Source organism: Mycteria americana, chromosome 18 (assembly GCF_035582795.1).
Source record: "Mycteria americana isolate JAX WOST 10 ecotype Jacksonville Zoo and Gardens chromosome 18, USCA_MyAme_1.0, whole genome shotgun sequence".
NCBI classification, from domain to species: domain Eukaryota; kingdom Metazoa; phylum Chordata; class Aves; order Ciconiiformes; family Ciconiidae; genus Mycteria; species Mycteria americana.
Window position 1 is genome coordinate 9,076,335 of NC_134382.1, and position 17,416 is coordinate 9,093,750.

General features: G+C 43.0%; 2 protein-coding genes across 13 annotated transcripts in view; both read right to left on the bottom strand.

The window, feature by feature from the left end:
• Positions 1 to 203: 203 nt before the first annotated feature.
• TMEM52 (transmembrane protein 52) lies at positions 204 to 6,218 on the bottom strand. Of its 2 annotated transcripts, none has more exons than XM_075520515.1 (4): positions 6,078 to 6,218; positions 5,215 to 5,259; positions 3,030 to 3,199; positions 204 to 2,358 (listed from the first exon to the last, which is right to left on the bottom strand). In XM_075520515.1, the coding sequence occupies exons 2-4, from the start codon at positions 5,244 to 5,246 to the stop codon at positions 2,039 to 2,041; spliced, it is 522 nt and encodes a 173-aa protein (XP_075376630.1). In that variant the 5' UTR covers positions 5,247 to 5,259; positions 6,078 to 6,218; the 3' UTR covers positions 204 to 2,038. The 2 variants fall into 2 exon arrangements, with proteins under 2 accessions (XP_075376630.1, XP_075376629.1); XM_075520514.1 differs by having other exon boundaries at positions 5,215 to 5,345; positions 6,078 to 6,207.
• A 5,631-nt stretch (positions 6,219 to 11,849) lies between these two features.
• Positions 11,850 to 17,416, bottom strand: part of CFAP74 (cilia and flagella associated protein 74) — a 50,778-nt gene continuing 45,211 nt past the window's right edge. For 8 of the 11 annotated variants that reach the window (XM_075520506.1, XM_075520504.1, XM_075520502.1 and 5 more), the window contains 6 exons: positions 16,917 to 17,046; positions 16,220 to 16,374; positions 15,018 to 15,156; positions 14,088 to 14,215; positions 13,470 to 13,604; positions 11,850 to 12,281 (listed from right to left, as the gene is read on the bottom strand). In XM_075520506.1, coding sequence (XP_075376621.1) covers positions 12,168 to 12,281; positions 13,470 to 13,604; positions 14,088 to 14,215; positions 15,018 to 15,156; positions 16,220 to 16,374; positions 16,917 to 17,046 — 801 coding nt within the window. In that variant the 3' untranslated portion in view covers positions 11,850 to 12,167. Of the gene's footprint in view, positions 12,282 to 13,456; positions 13,605 to 14,087; positions 14,216 to 15,017; positions 15,157 to 16,219; positions 16,375 to 16,916; positions 17,047 to 17,416 lie in introns of those variants that run through there. The other 3 variants (XM_075520501.1, XM_075520508.1, XM_075520509.1) reach the window with 3 other exon arrangements.

Genomic DNA, 17,416 nt, shown 5'->3' on the forward strand with positions numbered 1-17,416 from the left:
TATCCTGATGGAAAAGTTCAATAAATAAAAATAAATCTACTGTATTTGTGACTTGGAGACACCCAGGACTGGGCATATATTGCTCTTCCAGCTAGAGACATCCAAACAGCTACACTGGCTTATGCCTCGTCTCCATCTTGACACAGAAAAAGAAGGCAGAGGAGAGAATAAAACAGAAGTATAATTAAGAAGTACAGAGAAGAGACAGAAGAGAAGCAGATTTATTAAACCAATCTTTCCCTGCAACCCTCATAGTAAGCTATATGCAAGTTAAATATAGAACCAACGCTCCTCTAGGGAGCCGGACTCACGAACAGCTCACACACCATGAATGTGTAGCAGAGATTCTACTCTCAGTCCCGATGGCTGGCAGAGAGATCTTCCTTTTTAAATCATTAGTGCTCATTTCCAGGGTAGTTCTTGCAGTAATGGTTATCAGAGAAGTCTTCTAAAAGCTGTGCAAGATTTTGTGCCCACCACTTCTACTGCTTATTAATGACAGACACCTAAATATTTGCAGAAGGTAGCCCCTTTTCACAGCTACCAAAGCAACTTCAGCAAAAATGAAGACCATCAGTCATATTCTTGTTAGTAGAAGGTCAGCCAACATTAACTCTGACCTAGAACTCTACGCTTGATGTTACATTCCTTAACAGCACCTAGTGCTCATGCTTTCATTTCTGCTCTTACCCCGTAGATAATCCCATAGCAATGAACAATCCTGTAGATCACTCATGTTCTTAAAGGTAGCCAAATTAGCACCTTGCTAAAGTGGATTCAAAGAAAATCACTACTCAGGAGTGGACAAAATTCATACTATTTGAAATATGGGAGGGACAAGAAAGGGAAAGAGCCGTCATTTAAAAAAAGGCCTCTCATAGCCCATATTTTTGTTTGGGCTGAGACTGTTGTAATCAACTCCAAGCTCCCAGTTTTAAAATGATGCATAGCAGTTATCCTTGCTATCAGTACTTCATTGTCACCCCTAAAGAGTAATTTCTTTGGACTATTGCCCAGCCTGTACTATGGTATTTTGTATTTACAACTTATTCTAGGTGGCACAGCTAGAGCATCCTTTGTTTCATCCTGCACGTTACTGAGCTCATCTACATACTAAACTGGTGAAAGCTGCCAGGAATCTTTGATTTTTTTCTTTTCTGTATTGACTGAGACCCTGACACCTGAGCAGATAACAAAGTATAAAGGCATCTTTGAAATATTTGATGAATATTTGAAACACATTAGTAATACTTAACCATATGTCCAAGTGTCTCTTTGAGACTAATTTGTACTTTAACTGGCAAAAATAAGTAGTAAAAGGATCCCAACCAAAAACCAGCTCATCTTAAAAATAGAACCTTAAAGATTTAAAAAAACTCAAAACCAATCCCTTCAGGTCTCATGACCAACAACAACAAAGAAGTATCTTTCCTTATCTGTCTCATTCCCTGTCTCTAGTTGTGAAACATAACATAATGCATTTCCCTTCACACACTTTCCTGTCCTTGTTTCCCATCTTCCTGCAGTTTAAGGAACCCGTGCCATTAGGTAGCAATTTGCACTCCAGCAATTTGCTGGACAGTTAACATTCTCAAAAGAAGAGAAAGTACAGAGGCTATTCAGTGTGACATGCTAGGATTCCCCTTTCAACTCCAGATTGGGAAGTTTCTGTTCCGGAACAACAACTTGCTGTTTGTACTGTTCTGACTCTTCATGCGTGTTCCCAAGAAGGCAAAATTCCCCTGACCTTTTTTATTGCCATATGCTGGACACAAGGAATTTTTTTTTTTAATCAGATGAGCAAGCATTCATGTCCCACTTTTATAGGCATTTTTAAACTGCTGCCCTTCATTTCATATCCTTGAAGAAGCTTTACCAGGAGATTACAGCAGTCACAGGAAACATTTCTTCTAACTGACAGATCATTACAAGGGCATGAGAGGAAACATCTTTCCATCATAACCTGCCGATTGAACCAAACTCTTCATGTCTTCTTTAACTCTTACAGTCCTTCCCTTAACTCCCCATCTGAAATGAGTCAGAGTTGTGGCTGTTCTTGTGTTGCATCTTCTGAATTTTCTGCATTTGCCTGTGTTGCTGGATCTCTGTGGACTGTATCAGGCGAATAATGGATGGGACTCGGCCCACCTGGTGTCACCCATCCAGGGACGTCATTGAGTTTCTGGCTTATCTGTGCTACTTCAATGTATTGTTTACCCATTTGGACAGCTTCATCATAAGAAGGTGGCAAGTCCATTGCATAGAGACTGTAAGCTGGAGGGGACATGGTGTTCTTATCCATATCCATGAATATCGAATGAATAGGCACACTTAGAGGGTACTGCATCGAGCTATATGCTGTGAAGAAAAGGAATTTAAAAAAGAAATTAAACACTTGCATGGAACGCTGAGATATAAAGGGCTAATCCTGCTTTTCTCCAAGAAATTATGGACTCATTTTTGTCATGTCAGAACATATGCACCGTATACTAAAAGCCATCAGTATAGAATTACCCATGATGGAATCTATACATTCTCCAAAGGAAAGCAGTCAGAAGAGAAAATGTCTCTGCATATCACCATCCAGTAACTACTGTGAAATACCTGACATAGTACACGTATGTTCTAACAGAGGCAGTTTCAGTTGGGTTCCTACATGAACAGCTGTGAACAATTCCTCACATTAGAGATAACATTGTCTGGAATAGTTGGTCAGTGAGGTGGGCAGAAAAGTTAAAAAAATAAGGGAATGGCAATAAGAACAGATGTGGGAGACAAGACGTAAGAGGTTAACGCACCACGGACTTTATTTTAACCTCTATAGCATTAAATCCTATTTGTCTTCTGCACTCACTCACTGTGTTGCCCTGATGACCTTCCTTTCTCTCTCTTGCCCACCCTATGGGGCTGAAAGTTGTTCTGGGAGTACGTCAGAAAGTCCCCGTTATTGTAAGGGCTAGAGACAGAATTCTAGGCACACGTTCGATAGCAAAGCACTGTTGAATAGTTGACTCCCAGAGGATACTTACAGGTCACTGTGCTATGGGCAGTGCTGTCACTGTCAACAGCAGTAACTGTCAAATCGTAAGGGTGCCTAGAGAAGGTCTCAACTGGAGGCCTCTTCTTCCGGCAGCAGAGTTTGATGCAGCTTGCTGTGATCCCACAGAGCAGGAGCAGGAACACAGTCAGCAAGATTAACCTTAGAGAAGGAGGGAGAATACCATCATTTCATTGCTTATGTTCTACTTCTTCCAGAGCTGAACATAATTTCACTCTAAATGGGTGAAGTCAGGCCAAACCTCCTAGGTTTAGTTCTGAATGGGTGCTGGATCCTGAATTAGAAAGTTGGATCACAAACACTTAATCACAAGTTGAAGTACTACTGACCATCGGTACAATCCCTTCTGGCTCACAGATGCCATATGTTCATTCTCTTTGTGTTTTTAGCTTTTATGCAGTGAGAATGGCTCCGCTTTCAACAGTGAGAGTGGGTATGTACTCGGGGGGAAATACAAGTACAAACTTTCACAAGTCTAGGACCTATATTTATAAATTAGCACAGAAATTATATTTTGCAGTATGTCTTGAAAATGCAATTCTATGCTCTAGCTATTGTTTAACAAAGTTTATTGTTTAACAATTCGTCGTGTACCTAGGTCGACATGCTAGCATTTCAGGTTCTCCTCTCAGTTGAAACTCTACTTTCCTGCCCCCCAATTTCTCAAATGAATCCACTCTTCTCATGAGCCAGGTGAGCAGTAAGACATGCCATGAGAAGATGCGGTAATAAGAAATGCTTGGAAGTCCTGTAAAGAAGTAGGTCCAAGGACAAAGTTGAGGTACGTTCATTAGTGCCTTGACAGGAATTACTGTGTGACAGATCATGCTCCTGAATTTCTTGTTAGGATTGTATTCCACCCTAAATATGTATAAAAATGGCCTCAGTAGCATTCTATTATTTTTTTCAAACCAAAGGTAGTGGTTTGAAATGCTTGATTCTTATTGCCCATAAGAATCATCATTCCAAAATAAATATTTCTTTAGTAACTGCTTTATTTTGTTTTAACAAGAGTGTATTTCTGTCGGTATGAGAGTCAGATACACACAAAGACTACACTATAACGGTTGGATTTGAGTGCCTCAAACTTCCACAAATTTCATGCATTTTCTTGGAAATTACTGTTTTAGAAAAATGCTTTCAGGCAACTTAAAACCGTGTGTAAGAACGTGCTGCCCTGCTGGAACTTTGCAATGAAACATTCCTCCAGGGCGAGGAGTATTACCTCATGGCTACCCATTCAGTATTTCCTGACACTCCACGAGCTGCATGCTCGTGTGTTCTGTGAAATCACCGTGCCTTCATATGCTGCTGCCCTCTGATGAAGGCAGGAATCACCTCGGTAGAGGCATCTCAGCAGTGTAAATCTCAGCACTAGCTCATTAGCTTTCACGATTTCAGCACTGCCTAATTACAGAAGCCTTCTTAAAGTATTTAATGTAACTGCGTATTGTTAAACAGTTCTATGTATCAGCACATTCTAAGAAAGCAAAGAATATCAACGAAAATTAGTCCAGACTGAATGACAGCTAAAAGTAACCAACTCATTCTGCGTGCTGCCATCAAAGTTAATACATTGACAGAACGCAAACTATAATAATAATGTTAGGATACCTATAATGCACGTTAGGCAAAAAATGAATCCACTTGCGACAAGAGCTTCCCCTTTTACTTATCACTATTTTCCCCCTTTCAGTCATTCAGGCAGCCAGTAAACAGTCTTGTAATCAGCTTGAGTTCAGAGTGAAAGCGCAACACCACAAGCTAACAACCTCTTGTCCCTCGAAAGGGAGAGCGCTGAGGGCTGTGCGTTAGGCAGCGCAGTGCCGAGCCCCAAGAAGCCCGCGCCGTGTGGCTGCCACTGCGTTCGGCAAAGTTGTCTATTTAGGAAGAACAAACAAGCCCTACGGTTCAACTGCAGCGCACTCAGAAAGGAAAGATGACACATCCCTGGATGAATGCTGTACCCTGCCTGACACCTTATCTCCCCTGTGGTCTCATCTGTAATCTATTCCACTGGTAGCTTTCGTAAAACCGAGGAGAAACCCTTTCCTCCATCCTGTCTGAGAGAAGAGTGTTTCCATTGCCTTACTACAACTACTGTTCATAATAACTTTCAAATTATTCTGGGTTAGTAAGATTAATAATGAACTTACCAGACATACCACAGACTTGTCCAATTAGACATGTTCTGAGGGCATCTGTGAAGGAAGGTAGGTGATTCACTGATTTAAATATCTACAGTCAAACAGTGAACATATGACAGGGAATAAATTTCACACAATTTCTGAGGTGAAAAAGGGAAAGCAATCAGTAAGAGCACAGAGCAAAAACCCTTTGGATTTAGTTTCAGAGGACTGTTCTTCATAGTTGTAACATGCAAATAATCCTGCTGTAAAAGCTGGCTTCTGAGTCAATAAATGTTTTACAAAGTGGTACTTTATGTTGCTTAGGAGAGAGAACTACACAGGTGGATTCTAGAGAAACCTATCACAGAGTTACTTAAAGTTAACTGGGATGAGGTACCTAATACCATAGGCCTGTCTGAAAACACCAGCCTAAGACAACTGCCTACTTTACCCAGTTACTTTTAAATTACTTTTTCATAGCTCCAATACAACCAGAAATGGGTTTTTTTCAGATCGACTTACAGTACAAAAAGAGGAGAACAGCTTCTATTACATTTCAGGGGTGCAGCTGCAGTATTGTACGTAGTGAATTGCGTGCAGTGGCTTGCATGTAACAGAACAAGGCTTTTGGCCACAGAAGAGAATCTGCAGACTGACTTTTCAGAAGGTGACACTTCAGAGTCATTTTGAAAGAGAGGATCATTCACCTTAGTCTACAGAGCAAGGCCAGCCAAGTCAAATTTTTAAGTTGGTAACTATCTTAGAGATACAAAAAGCAGCAGTACGGGATGGCTGTCAGTAAGTCATCGTTCTGATCTGATAACGTCACTCGATCACGACGGGAGCAGGTTTGATAAGAGACATTTGAAAATTGTTGATTACTCACTGACCAGAGTTCTTGCAGCTATTCTCAGAAGAACAGAGCGGTGCCTGGGAAAGGGGAAAAAAAAGAAGCGGATGAGCAGGTGGCCCAACGAGAAGCACCTCGCTGGCCCGAGGCATCTGCTCAGCAGCGGCCAGCGCTGCGCGCCTGAGCTCCCGCCGCCGCGGCGAGCTCCCGAGGCCCGCCCGCCGCAGCCTGCGCGCAGCAGCCGCCGTTTCTTCGAGGACAAGCGGGAGAGCGGCGAGCCTCTGGCAGCGGACGCCCGAGCCTTCGGGGAGCCCGCGGTCTGTGCCCCGAGCTTGGGGCCGCCTCCGGCGGAGGCCGCTGAATAAATAACGGCCAATTATCACGCGGGGTGCCGTGACCAAGCCAGCGATGCCGTGGCCCGGCGGCGGCGGAGGCAGAGGCGCGGCCCGGCGGGGGCGAGCGCCAGGCAGGGCCCTCCCCGCCCCCGCCGCCCCGGGCCCCCGCGCTGGGCTGGGCTGGGCTGGGCTCCTCCGCCCGTCGTCCCGCCGCTCGGGAAGCAAAGCCGCCGTCGGCGCGGCGGCCGGCCGGTCTCGCCGGGGGACGGCGCTAACCCGCCTGCCCCAGCGCCCGCTCCGAAGGGCCCGGCCCGCCCGGCGGGAGGGTGCCGGGGCGAGGCGGGGCAGAGCCTGCCGGCGGCCGCCAAGCCGGGAAGGCGGTACGGGGGGAGGCAGCGTGGAGAGCTGAAACCTGGGCTTCCAGAGGTTTCCCTGAAGCGGCCTGGGACTGGTGCCCAGCGCTCTTCCTCAGAGAAGATAAGCGATCAGGTATGCCAGCAGGTGAACACGCACCCTGTGCCGATGCAGCGTCAGAGAGATTTTGAAGGAGAAATGAAAAGGAGAAACTAGGTATGAAAACTATTAGAAAGAAACAAAGGTTTGGAAAAGCAGATCACCTTCCTTTTTAAAAATAGTCTTGTTGAAACACACGAAACATGACTGAGAAGGTATTGACTGCTCTCTGAAGATCGGTTTGCTCCAAAATAATTTAACTATGTCCGATGTTTCAAATGTAGAAATTCAATTAAAACATCTGCATGTTGTTTTATGGTTATCTTGCACACCATTATGCTAAACCACTAGTGTTGATGCTCTTTGGTAGAAATTTCATGGAGAAATGTGTCATTGCTGTGATTATACTGATCCTCACAGCAATTTGGCCCATCTCTAAATGACAGCTTTCCTGCACTTCTCTTCAGGGTGAACTCTAGCTATTTTAATAGGATTGTAGGTAGCCCCTAGTGTTATAAAGCTCCCCGAACCCTGGTAGTAGTTAGGACTTGCTACAAGTTACAGCAGTCTTACCGACAGCAGAGAAGGACAAAACATGTGCCAAAGCTCAACCATATCCACCATATGAATGAGCAAGGATTATTTCTGCTTCAGAGCAGAAGGGGACTTAAAGGTGGGACATCTTTGAAGCACTAATATAGCAGAGGCCAGTTATATGGCAAAAAAAATGTTAGTGAACATAATCAGGGTGAGCATGACACATGACAGGGGAAGCAACAAAGACATCCAGAGCTGAAAAGCGGGGGAGCTAATTAATGAATTATAAGATTTCAACTGGAGAAGGGGAAGATCAACTAAAAGAATGGCATTTTGACATAGCTGGTGAGGGCCCTGATATCCTCAGAGGTGTGTATGTGGGTGCATATATAAAAGCTCCTCCAGTAATGAGAATGGAACAAAATACAAGGATTTTTTTTTTTTTGAGATTTTAATGCAACAGAAAGAGAATATATTTGGACTTGCATTGGCAGAGGTTTCTTCTGTAAGAAGCATGGATAAGCTCCAATACGCTGGGGGCAATCATGCCATTGGGAGCAACAGTGGACACATTAGCTTGGAAATACCAGTTCGATGGACCATTCTCCAGATGACATTCACTACTTTTGCTCCATAAGGCTCAAACAGTGTTTCAAGGCTCAGTAATGACATGTGGCATACTGACTAAAAGTATTTTCCTACAGGACTGCTCAGGGTCATGGGACCATTGCTCATTTAGGAAAAGCTGCATCCGTTAAGTGTGAAGCAATCTCTGAAGTCACTGGATAAGCAGAACATGTATTAATAAAATGTGTGTGACAGTAGTACTTATTCTCTCACTTCCTTTCTGTTTTAGGAATGAGCTAGACAGAGCTTTTAAGGACTAAAAAGGTCATACACGGATGTGAATTGCTTTCTTATTAAACTAGAGCTGCATCAGAGCCAAGTAGTATATGTTTGCATTTAGATCCAGATCTGAAAGCACAAGAGTTCGTGTCCAGCCACCCAAGAGGGATCACAGTTGCAAATCTCGGTCTGAAAGCATGATGCTCAGAAGCGCAGTTAGAGGAGCAGAAAACTTAAGCTTCTGGGAAACTTAGATGTATTTCTGAGTTTTCCATATTATTGTTATATGGAAAACTACGTTTTCCATATTATCCTCACAATAAGGGCTCCATCCCTAGCAGGCAACGGCCTGGGCGGGCAGGCGTATGCCCGTGCCTATCAGAGTCCTATAATATGGAGACAGAAAGATCAGATTACATGTTTAGAATCTCCTGGGAATTTTAATACCAAATGTGCTATGATTGTTGATAACCTGCTTTGGAAGCACAGTACTGAACAGTATTTTTTGCTTCTTCAAGAGGTTAACTTGCATGAAGGCTAGAGCTGCTGTGTAGAGCTTCTTCTGGTAGTTGTGAACTTGGCATTAAGTCATGCAAGTAGAATGCAATAGCGCACTCAGCTATGTCCTCGCAGAATTACCTACAAACTCACTATTTCTAGTTCAGTTTGGTGTGTCTAAACTAGCAGGAGAATTGTTTCCAGCAGTCAGTCATCTCAGTCAATTTTCTGTTTCCTGTATCAGAGAAAGACCAAGAAGCCATTTTCGTATACATTATAGATAAGAACTCTTTCGGTAGGAACATCCAGATAGAATCCTAAATTTTCCGTAATCTGACAGCGTGCATCTCAGATCATTGCAAATTTGCATTGTGAAGCTTCTAAAGAGGCTCAGCACCAATTAAAACTATAGCAAAAGTAGCTATGTTAATCTAAATGAAATTATTTTAGTTATTTCTGTTTTAGAAGCCAGATCTGTCATTGAATCCTTGGCTTGCTTGCTCAATAGCCATGCACATGTTTTAGGCAAGTGAAGAGTCCCAGTGATGAAACAGCGTACAGCTGTCACAGGGTTTAGGCACGGACTTTTCCACTTCAGTCAGCTTGGTCAAAGGAACAAGCTCCATCAGATGTCTAGGAAGGGACACCTATTTGCTCCACTCTCCTATAGATGGGTAGACTTTATTTAAATGCTAAATCAAGCCCAAGAATTGCAGCACTCATCAGAGGATGAGTTGTTGCTTTCTGGGAAGGGTCCCACTGTTTTCTATCCCTTGGTGAAACGTGGAAATTCTCATTTGAATGACAGCCAAACACCCAAGGGCTACATTTTGCAGAAAAAGTAACTCTGCTTTTCCTCTTTAAGTTTTAGTTGTGTTCCAGGCGAAGCAGCATCGTCAGCATGCCTGCGTTAAGTTTCACAATGGATCTGCTTTCCCACATCAGACGATTTGGTTTTTTTGTTTCGCATCAGCTGGTCTCTCTCATTGCTCAGGTATTGCTTCACGCAAGAGCTGGGCACATTGAGCTGTCTGCGCCAAAAGAACAAACCCAATCCAATCAGAAAGGAAAACCCAGTCCTGCAAGGATCAGCCATTATGCCCCCAATAAGTCAAAGATGATTATTTTCGAGGCCCGAGATAAAATAACAGGCTTTTTTCTCATGAAAGAGAATAAAAAACGTTCAGATTTCCCTAAGTGCTTTACGGAACGTCAGCTGGTGTATTGCAGCGTAGTTTTCTTTATTTTCAGTACTCCAGAAATAGCAACCTATTCTTATTACCATGGGTCACCACTCCCCCTGGAGAGAACAAATACACATTTAGCCTTACGCATGGAAACTCTGAGCAGTGAAACCCAGCACCTTATGCTCACTTCAAGTCTGTGAAATTATTCATGTAAGTTTTCAAGATCAAGCCCAAATAATGCAGTTAAAAATGGGCTACCCCCTTTGCTTACCTTTTAAGCTATTCAGTACAGCAAGGACTTAAGCCGGCCAACGGCAGCTGCTCTTTATAACCAGCTTAACCTTCTGAATGCATTCACGTAATGCCGCGCGCTTGACCCTCCAACTTCTACAACTGAATGGGCGCATCCAGGGCTCTCCAAAGCTGTTAAGAGTCTTTCAGATCCAGCATCCAAGCAAATACTGTTGGTTGGACCAGCTAGTCCTTGCTTCTACAACTTCTTTCTGCTTGCTGAGCCAGTGCCTTATTCTTGCAAGCAACCTCCACATTTTTTCAACATCGTCACAGTCTTTATGTGTATTCTTTATATTTTTTACTTTTTTTAATCCTCTGGATGCCTTTTCACAGCACCTGACCTCTATGAAGTGGAAGATCCCCGAGACAGGGGTATTGTTTCCTGCTAGATAATTGCACACTTATTTTCAGCACATTATATGGTTATGAGAGTCTGGAGACAATTTATTCTCAGCCACTACTTTTCAGTTTCCAAGAGTGAAATCCAAAGGATCCTCACATAATGGATACCCCCCAAGTAACTGCCCAAAATAAACCTTCCACTCCAACATGCTGTGCGCTTCCTTGCTTTCTGAAAACTTCCCTATCATTAGGTACCTGTCAGCTGTGCAGGACTATTTGCAACAGTTTCACTTTACATCGCCGTATTGAATCTCCCTTTTAGGGCTGCAAGGACTGTAAGAGAATCAGCACACAAACTTCCTTGTCCTCAACTTCAGCCCGACCGCCCCAGCTGTGCCAGCAGAAATACTCAGTGCCTTTCTTCTGAAGGCAGAGCTGTCTCTGGCTAGCACTGCCCCCCCCAGCTCCCGCCTCCCCCCATGGTGACTGTTACTGCTCCAGCATCTGTAGTGCTTCAGACTGAAGAGTTAAGTAACTTCGCAGCCACTTGATGTGTTATTAAATGAGAACAGATCTGAATGGATCAAACATACTGTCTTTGGAAAAACAAGGAACCCCTCTTCATCAGTTATACCAGCTGCCTCTGTAAAAGGGGGAAACTAGTTAAAATACTTCTTGTGACAATTGCTTTACTGCTTTTTCCTGCAGTCCATCTAGCTTGACATATTTTACCTTAGGCCTATTTACAAATAGTCTGTTTCTAGTTCCTTGCTGCATAATCTAAATAAGCAATTTTAACAGCTACACAGGGCCAAACGGCAATAAGCCCTTGGAGTGGTGGTGGGGGATTTTGCCACAGACTTACTGTGATTCAAAGAGCGTGATATAAGATTTAAAAGATTACCTATGTTTCTAGATTTCTGCTAACTTCCTGGTCCCTTCATTCTCCATGGTGTAGTGCCTCTGTACTTTTCTCTTCCCTGAACTAGCTACTGCTTCTGACAGAAGTTATACCTGCCCAGCACTCCAACTTCCCCAGCAACAGGCAGAAATCTATTCTTAGTTAGAGTTCAGAGAAAAGCAAATGTAGAAATACAAAAGTTCCTGGACAGCCATGATCTAGGGCAAGTGTCTACAACCACATCCAGCGATTCAGTGAACAGCAGAGTCACTATTTCCTCCTTGACCATGTGCCATCAGGAAGATTCCACAGTGTACTGTAAAAATGACTGCCCAAACAATTTGAAGGAGACTTGAATAAGAAGCTTTATTCTGGTCTTAAGAGGGAAAAACCCAAGGATATTCCAAATCCATAAAGATACTCCTCCTGAGGGAATGCCCCCCTTTGGAAGACACTGTGTTTAACAGGAGATGTATCTACTTGGCCTCTCATTAATCCTTTCTTCTACCACAAGATTGTTGTCACAGAGTCAGCTTGAAAATGAAACTAGTGGAACCAGAGTTTACATAGAATTTTGTAGGCAAAAAAGCAGAAATATTGCATCACCTTCCCTCCCGCTTCCCTGCTCCCCTCATGTATTTGCGACAATCTCAAAAATCTTTCCATGTTTCAACTGAGATCTGCTGATTTCCCAGTAATATGAGCCTCCATCTTCCTTTCCGTTTAGCTCGGGTCCCTCACTTAGCAGGAGCATATGCAGACACAACTTTTGCCATGAAAAGGATTTGGTAAGATTCCTTAATGTCACCTTTTAAGGTCAGGAGGGCTGTCACAGGCAGAGGGTCATCGGCCTACAAAAAAAATCCACACATAAAACCAACCTGGGTTTTTTTGTACGTAGAACAGATTAGTTGATCGAATTCTGAACTGTGTATTTTACATCTCAGTTGTAAGATGTACCAGTTATAGCTGTAGATTACCTCTCTTCCCACTGTGTTGGCTCTTTCATATTTTCACACAACACTCATACTGCAGTAAGTAAAGTAGCAATGACTAAGCATTCTACCTCCAGAGTGCTACCGATATCGTCACCACATTACAACCATGACAACTGGGCACAGCGGCAACAGAGTACGCTGCAGTGAGGGTTGGGAAGGAAATGGATCCTGTTAGCCATCAGTGTTAAATCTTGTGTAACAACCAGTAGTTACCAAGAGGCACGATGTCAACCTGATACATCATGCCAGGAACTCTACTGCCTTCTTTCTGCACATGATAGCAGCAATCTTTTAATTTTGGAACAAGCTACTCATTCTGCCATCCCCCACACAGCTCACAACAAAAAGCAGGGGAATAAATTCTTTGAGTCTCCATGAATGCCCAAAAAGATGAATCAGGAAGGGCAATCACAGCCCTGTAGAGATGTTTGGACCTCGTACTAGACTCTGCAATACGAAAAGGCAGAAGCAGCCAGGGAAACAGGGTTCATAAAGCAGTTCATAAAGTAGAAAATCAAAGAGGCTGCACTGACTTCCAGGAATATACCAACGGAAAGGCAGCCCACAGCCAAGAAATGTAAACCTAGCTCTGTGTCAGGAGGGCTGCAGGTTTTCTTGCACAGGGGGCATTAAAAAGCTCACTTCAGTGCGATCAAAGCTGTGTCTTTTCACTAACAGCAGCAGCACTTTGGTGGTTTTGTGCTGTACAATGCAGCAACCTGTAAGAAGTTATTGTAAGTTCTGTAAGATGCAAGTGACCAACGCTTGTTCTTTTCATCACACAGCTGAATGCAAGTCTGTGGTGAGGTTGCAAGCCTCCAAATCACACATATTGTTCCTGGCTTTTATTCTCCTATCAGTGTTTATACCAGCCTATACTCCCTTTGGTAACTGCATGTGTCCCATCATCCTAGTGTGGCAAAGCAGCCGGTACGGCTGACATCTTCAGAATCAGCTTTTGTATTGCTCCTCCAAGTTGGTGGAAACAGCTGCTACACGCTTCCACTTAAGCAGCAACATGCTGTAGCAACTGTAACTTACAGGAAAGTCAGCAGGTGGCACCCAAGAAACACTGATGCATTTGACTTGACCAGGCTCAACCGTCCCCTTCACAGGCTCAACAGTGAATCCCTTCTGCTGCAGGAGCGGCAGGCTGTCAAAACTGAACTCCACGTTCTACGAGAGACACACACAACACACCCTCATTACAGCCAGTTCTGCTCGCCACACACAATGACTGTTCATGAAAGGCTGCACTGCCCAGATGGGGCCTATTGCTTGCCAAACTGCTTCTGCCCTTTGAAACTGTGAGCATCCGACCTGTTCGTTGTGTCAAGTTGTCACAAGGTAAGAGGATCAGATCTGTAATTCAGTTCTGTGCTCAAACTTCTGTATTGCAGAATTAGGGAAGCAAACTGCTAAATTAATTTTGTTGCTGACTTAATATGACAATGCTAATTCCTCATATTAGGCCCTGAAAAATAATCTTTTCTTTTCAAACACTGATGCTTTTATAATGTAAAGTTTATCAGAAACCCTGACAGCTGTATTTTTTAATTTATAGACTGAATTTTTGACAGAAAGAACTAGTAGCCATTTGTACACTGTCAGTATTCCTTACAGCATCTGACATAAAATTGCACTTTTTATTTTCTTCACCTTCTTAGATGCAAACTGAGCTGTCTGTATAGCTCCAACTTTCAGTTCTGTCATTGCTGGCACTGGAGAGCCCTCTCCCTCGATGTACTCCAGAACGAGGAGAATGGACTTCACTGGTTCTTGTAGCTCTGAACAAATGTGAAGCAAGTAAACTTTGAGACGGTCAAAACTGAGCGATTATCATTTGGAACAAGCGTAAATTACACCGGGATGGTTCAAAACAAAGTGATGTTGTGGCAAATCCATGAGTTGGCACAGATAAGGAGATCCTTCTTACAGAGCGAGCGAAGAATTAAGCAAAAGGAGGTTTTGCATAATTTGCAATTGCAAACTGTAATTGTTAATTGTTTATCAAGTTGCATGCTTGTTTTCTAGCGCCATGGCACATACATTGTGTGTACCATATTCCTACTTGTGTATGGTATGTGCTTGGATTTATTTATAGCTCGGGAGCTCAAGTTGCTTATATACTGTCTCTGAACACAGATCCTGTCCAAAGAAATTAAGGAAGGATAAATTCAAACCCCTGAAAGTGTGTCTGTTCCATAACAGTACAATTGGGAGAGTCCAGGATGCATTATTATATATGAAATAATTTTATAAACATTTAATACAAGTCAGAGAAGTGGAAGAAAGCAAATACATCTTAATACTTTGTAGTAGTATTAAATTATAATCATTTTTGCAGGGTAAGGTGCAGAGATAGGAGACAGTCATTAAGATATAACTGCATTAAAATTAAGAGAAAGTCTTTCCTTAAGAGAAAGTTCCCTGCATTTTCTTTGTGTTACGAATATAGGCTGTACCATAATGCTTATTTGTTCTGATTCTGGAAAAATTATCCTTAATTTACTTTTTCTTAAAGGATGAGGAACACGCCCATGTCTTACCACTCACTGTTTTGCAGTAAAGTGTAAGCAAGCACATTACCTCCTTTTAGAGCTTCCGGCGATGACACAGGTGATGTTACAGCCAAGGACTCGATGGGCACATCTAGTGGAATTCCCCCTTCCACGAACATTGGATGATCTCTTGCTGCACCCTTCAGGTGGATCACGTGGGCTATGTTCTATGTAAGACAAGAATGCTTCAAATGCAGGTTACAGCTTAAGTACCCATGTAACTGGAACACTGACACAACAGCATCAGTTGCGCAGAAATTATTACATCATCTGCCTATATAAATGCCAAGAGGCCCTGTACTCTTAACACAAGAATCCTGCATCTTCCCCTTGTCTTGTCCACTCAGGCACTTCTGTTCTAAACAACCTTTCATTCTTGGGCAATGTGTCTCAGGAGGGGACCGGACAAACTATTTATACTAGAGCCACTCAAAGAGGCAAAACTTATCTGCCACCAAACTTGGCTCAAGTTTGTGAACTAGGACCAGTCTCCATTCATCTTCAGCTTACGTCGGTTTGCAGTCTTAACTGCAATTCCAAAGATGATCTGGAGATGCAAAACTTGCAAGGAGAGAAACAGTACTTCCTTGCTCACTACCAGTTTCTGCTCTGTGTTTGCAGTGCCTGCTGATGGTCATTAGTTGGCACTCTTCAATAACTTTTGGTCAGTCTCTCTTGGAACGCAGCATAAAGCCGCCTGCTGTGCTGCCAGCCTGGATATCCTGACTTGGGCTCCGTCTAAGCTCAACTGCTGCTCCACAGATGGAAACCTCCTTCCTCATGCTGAGTGACTGCAGAAGCAGCTTCCCGGCACTCAGCGCACCTGTCAGTTTGCACTGTGCAGGTGTAGCTCCGCTCTCCACTGCCATTAAATGCTCCTTGCTGAGAACCCACTTGGAGCTGTGCTCAGCAGGGTGGCAGCAACCTACCTTCCATCACCGCTCATTTACACAGTGCGGGCAGCTGGGCAGAAGATAGGGCAGAATCCCAAGTCACTGTTGTTATGAATTAATAACTGAATATTTAAAACCTGAAAATAAGTCAGTGGGCCCCAAACCCTGCCATCTCCTACCTACATCAGTTAACCTGATAAAGATACTATTTCTGCCTACAAATGCTGTCCACTAGATATACCTATCTGAAGCTCCTACTAAGACCCATGCTGATAAAAATCACTGTAGGTCATATTTAGACTTCGATTTCATAATCCAGGTATCTTGATTGTCTCACCTTGCCAAAGAGCACAACCTTGAGACGGTCAGAATAGTACAGACTTTCATGATCAGGACTGAAAGTAACAATAAATTCCTGACTCTTCCCAGCAAGAATTTCTCCTTCTGTTGGAAAGATGCTGAACACACTTAAGCCATTATAGTTCTGTGTTCCTGGTAAATAAAAATGAGGACACAAATAAGAAAGGAGGACAGCTCCAGTTTACCACTTTTATATTTTAAACCCATTTAATTTTTGTTGGAACAACAAATAAATCAGACCTGATACATGGGTTTGCAGCAAAACAGGGTGTTAGAAATACCAGATAAATCCATCTAGCAGTTTAACGCATTCATCTCTAGAGGAACTGAAGCAGCATCACCAAACCCTCCCTATATTCTAACGTGCTTTTACAGAGATGGACATCCCTAAATAGAATCTTTAATATGCAATTACCGTGGGGGTTTATTTACATTCAAACACTAGTATCTCCTTACTTGTGGATATTTACTCAGGCTGCATAAATTTACAGCTACCCGTATTGAAGAATTAGTTCAGCTCCTACTGGGGAAACAAAATTATATCTTTAATTTCAGTGATGTGATGCCCCAGGTTTTGACAGTTGTGTAGATCTAACAGGACAAAGTAATGCTGCTTTATACTTCACAAGTCTTTAACAAAAGAAAAAGAGAAAAGAAAAAAAAAAGTAGTTTACCAACAAACTCTGTTCTTTGCAAAGAGGACGTAATAAAGGATGGAAGTCTCTGCTGATCTTTGTCCCTTGTTGATGAAAGCGAATCTAGTTGTATGGAGTATCGCAGGGTCAGTGTGGAAGTGTTCTGTATCTGATGACATCAATTCACACAACAGCACTTTCATTAAGAAAATGGATTCTCAAGCCTGTAGGAGCCATAATTTGTGAACTGGCTGAATTTATTTTGCTGCATTACTGCCCTGCTGTGTACCCAGATGCCACTGAAAGCATGTGTTACTGCTACCCATAATGTGTCATGTCCACCCCCGGCCCCCAACAACAGGGACCAGGCTCCTTTTAAGAGTCTTGCAGCAAGTAATGTAATTTGGTTATTGACATACTTAGGCAAAATCAGAGAGGAGAAAAATTATGCCTAGATCTTGGCCTGTTTCTGAGTCTGTGGGAATTTGCAGTATATGAATGAGTGAATCAGTTAAACTTCCCTAGACTGAACCACAGCA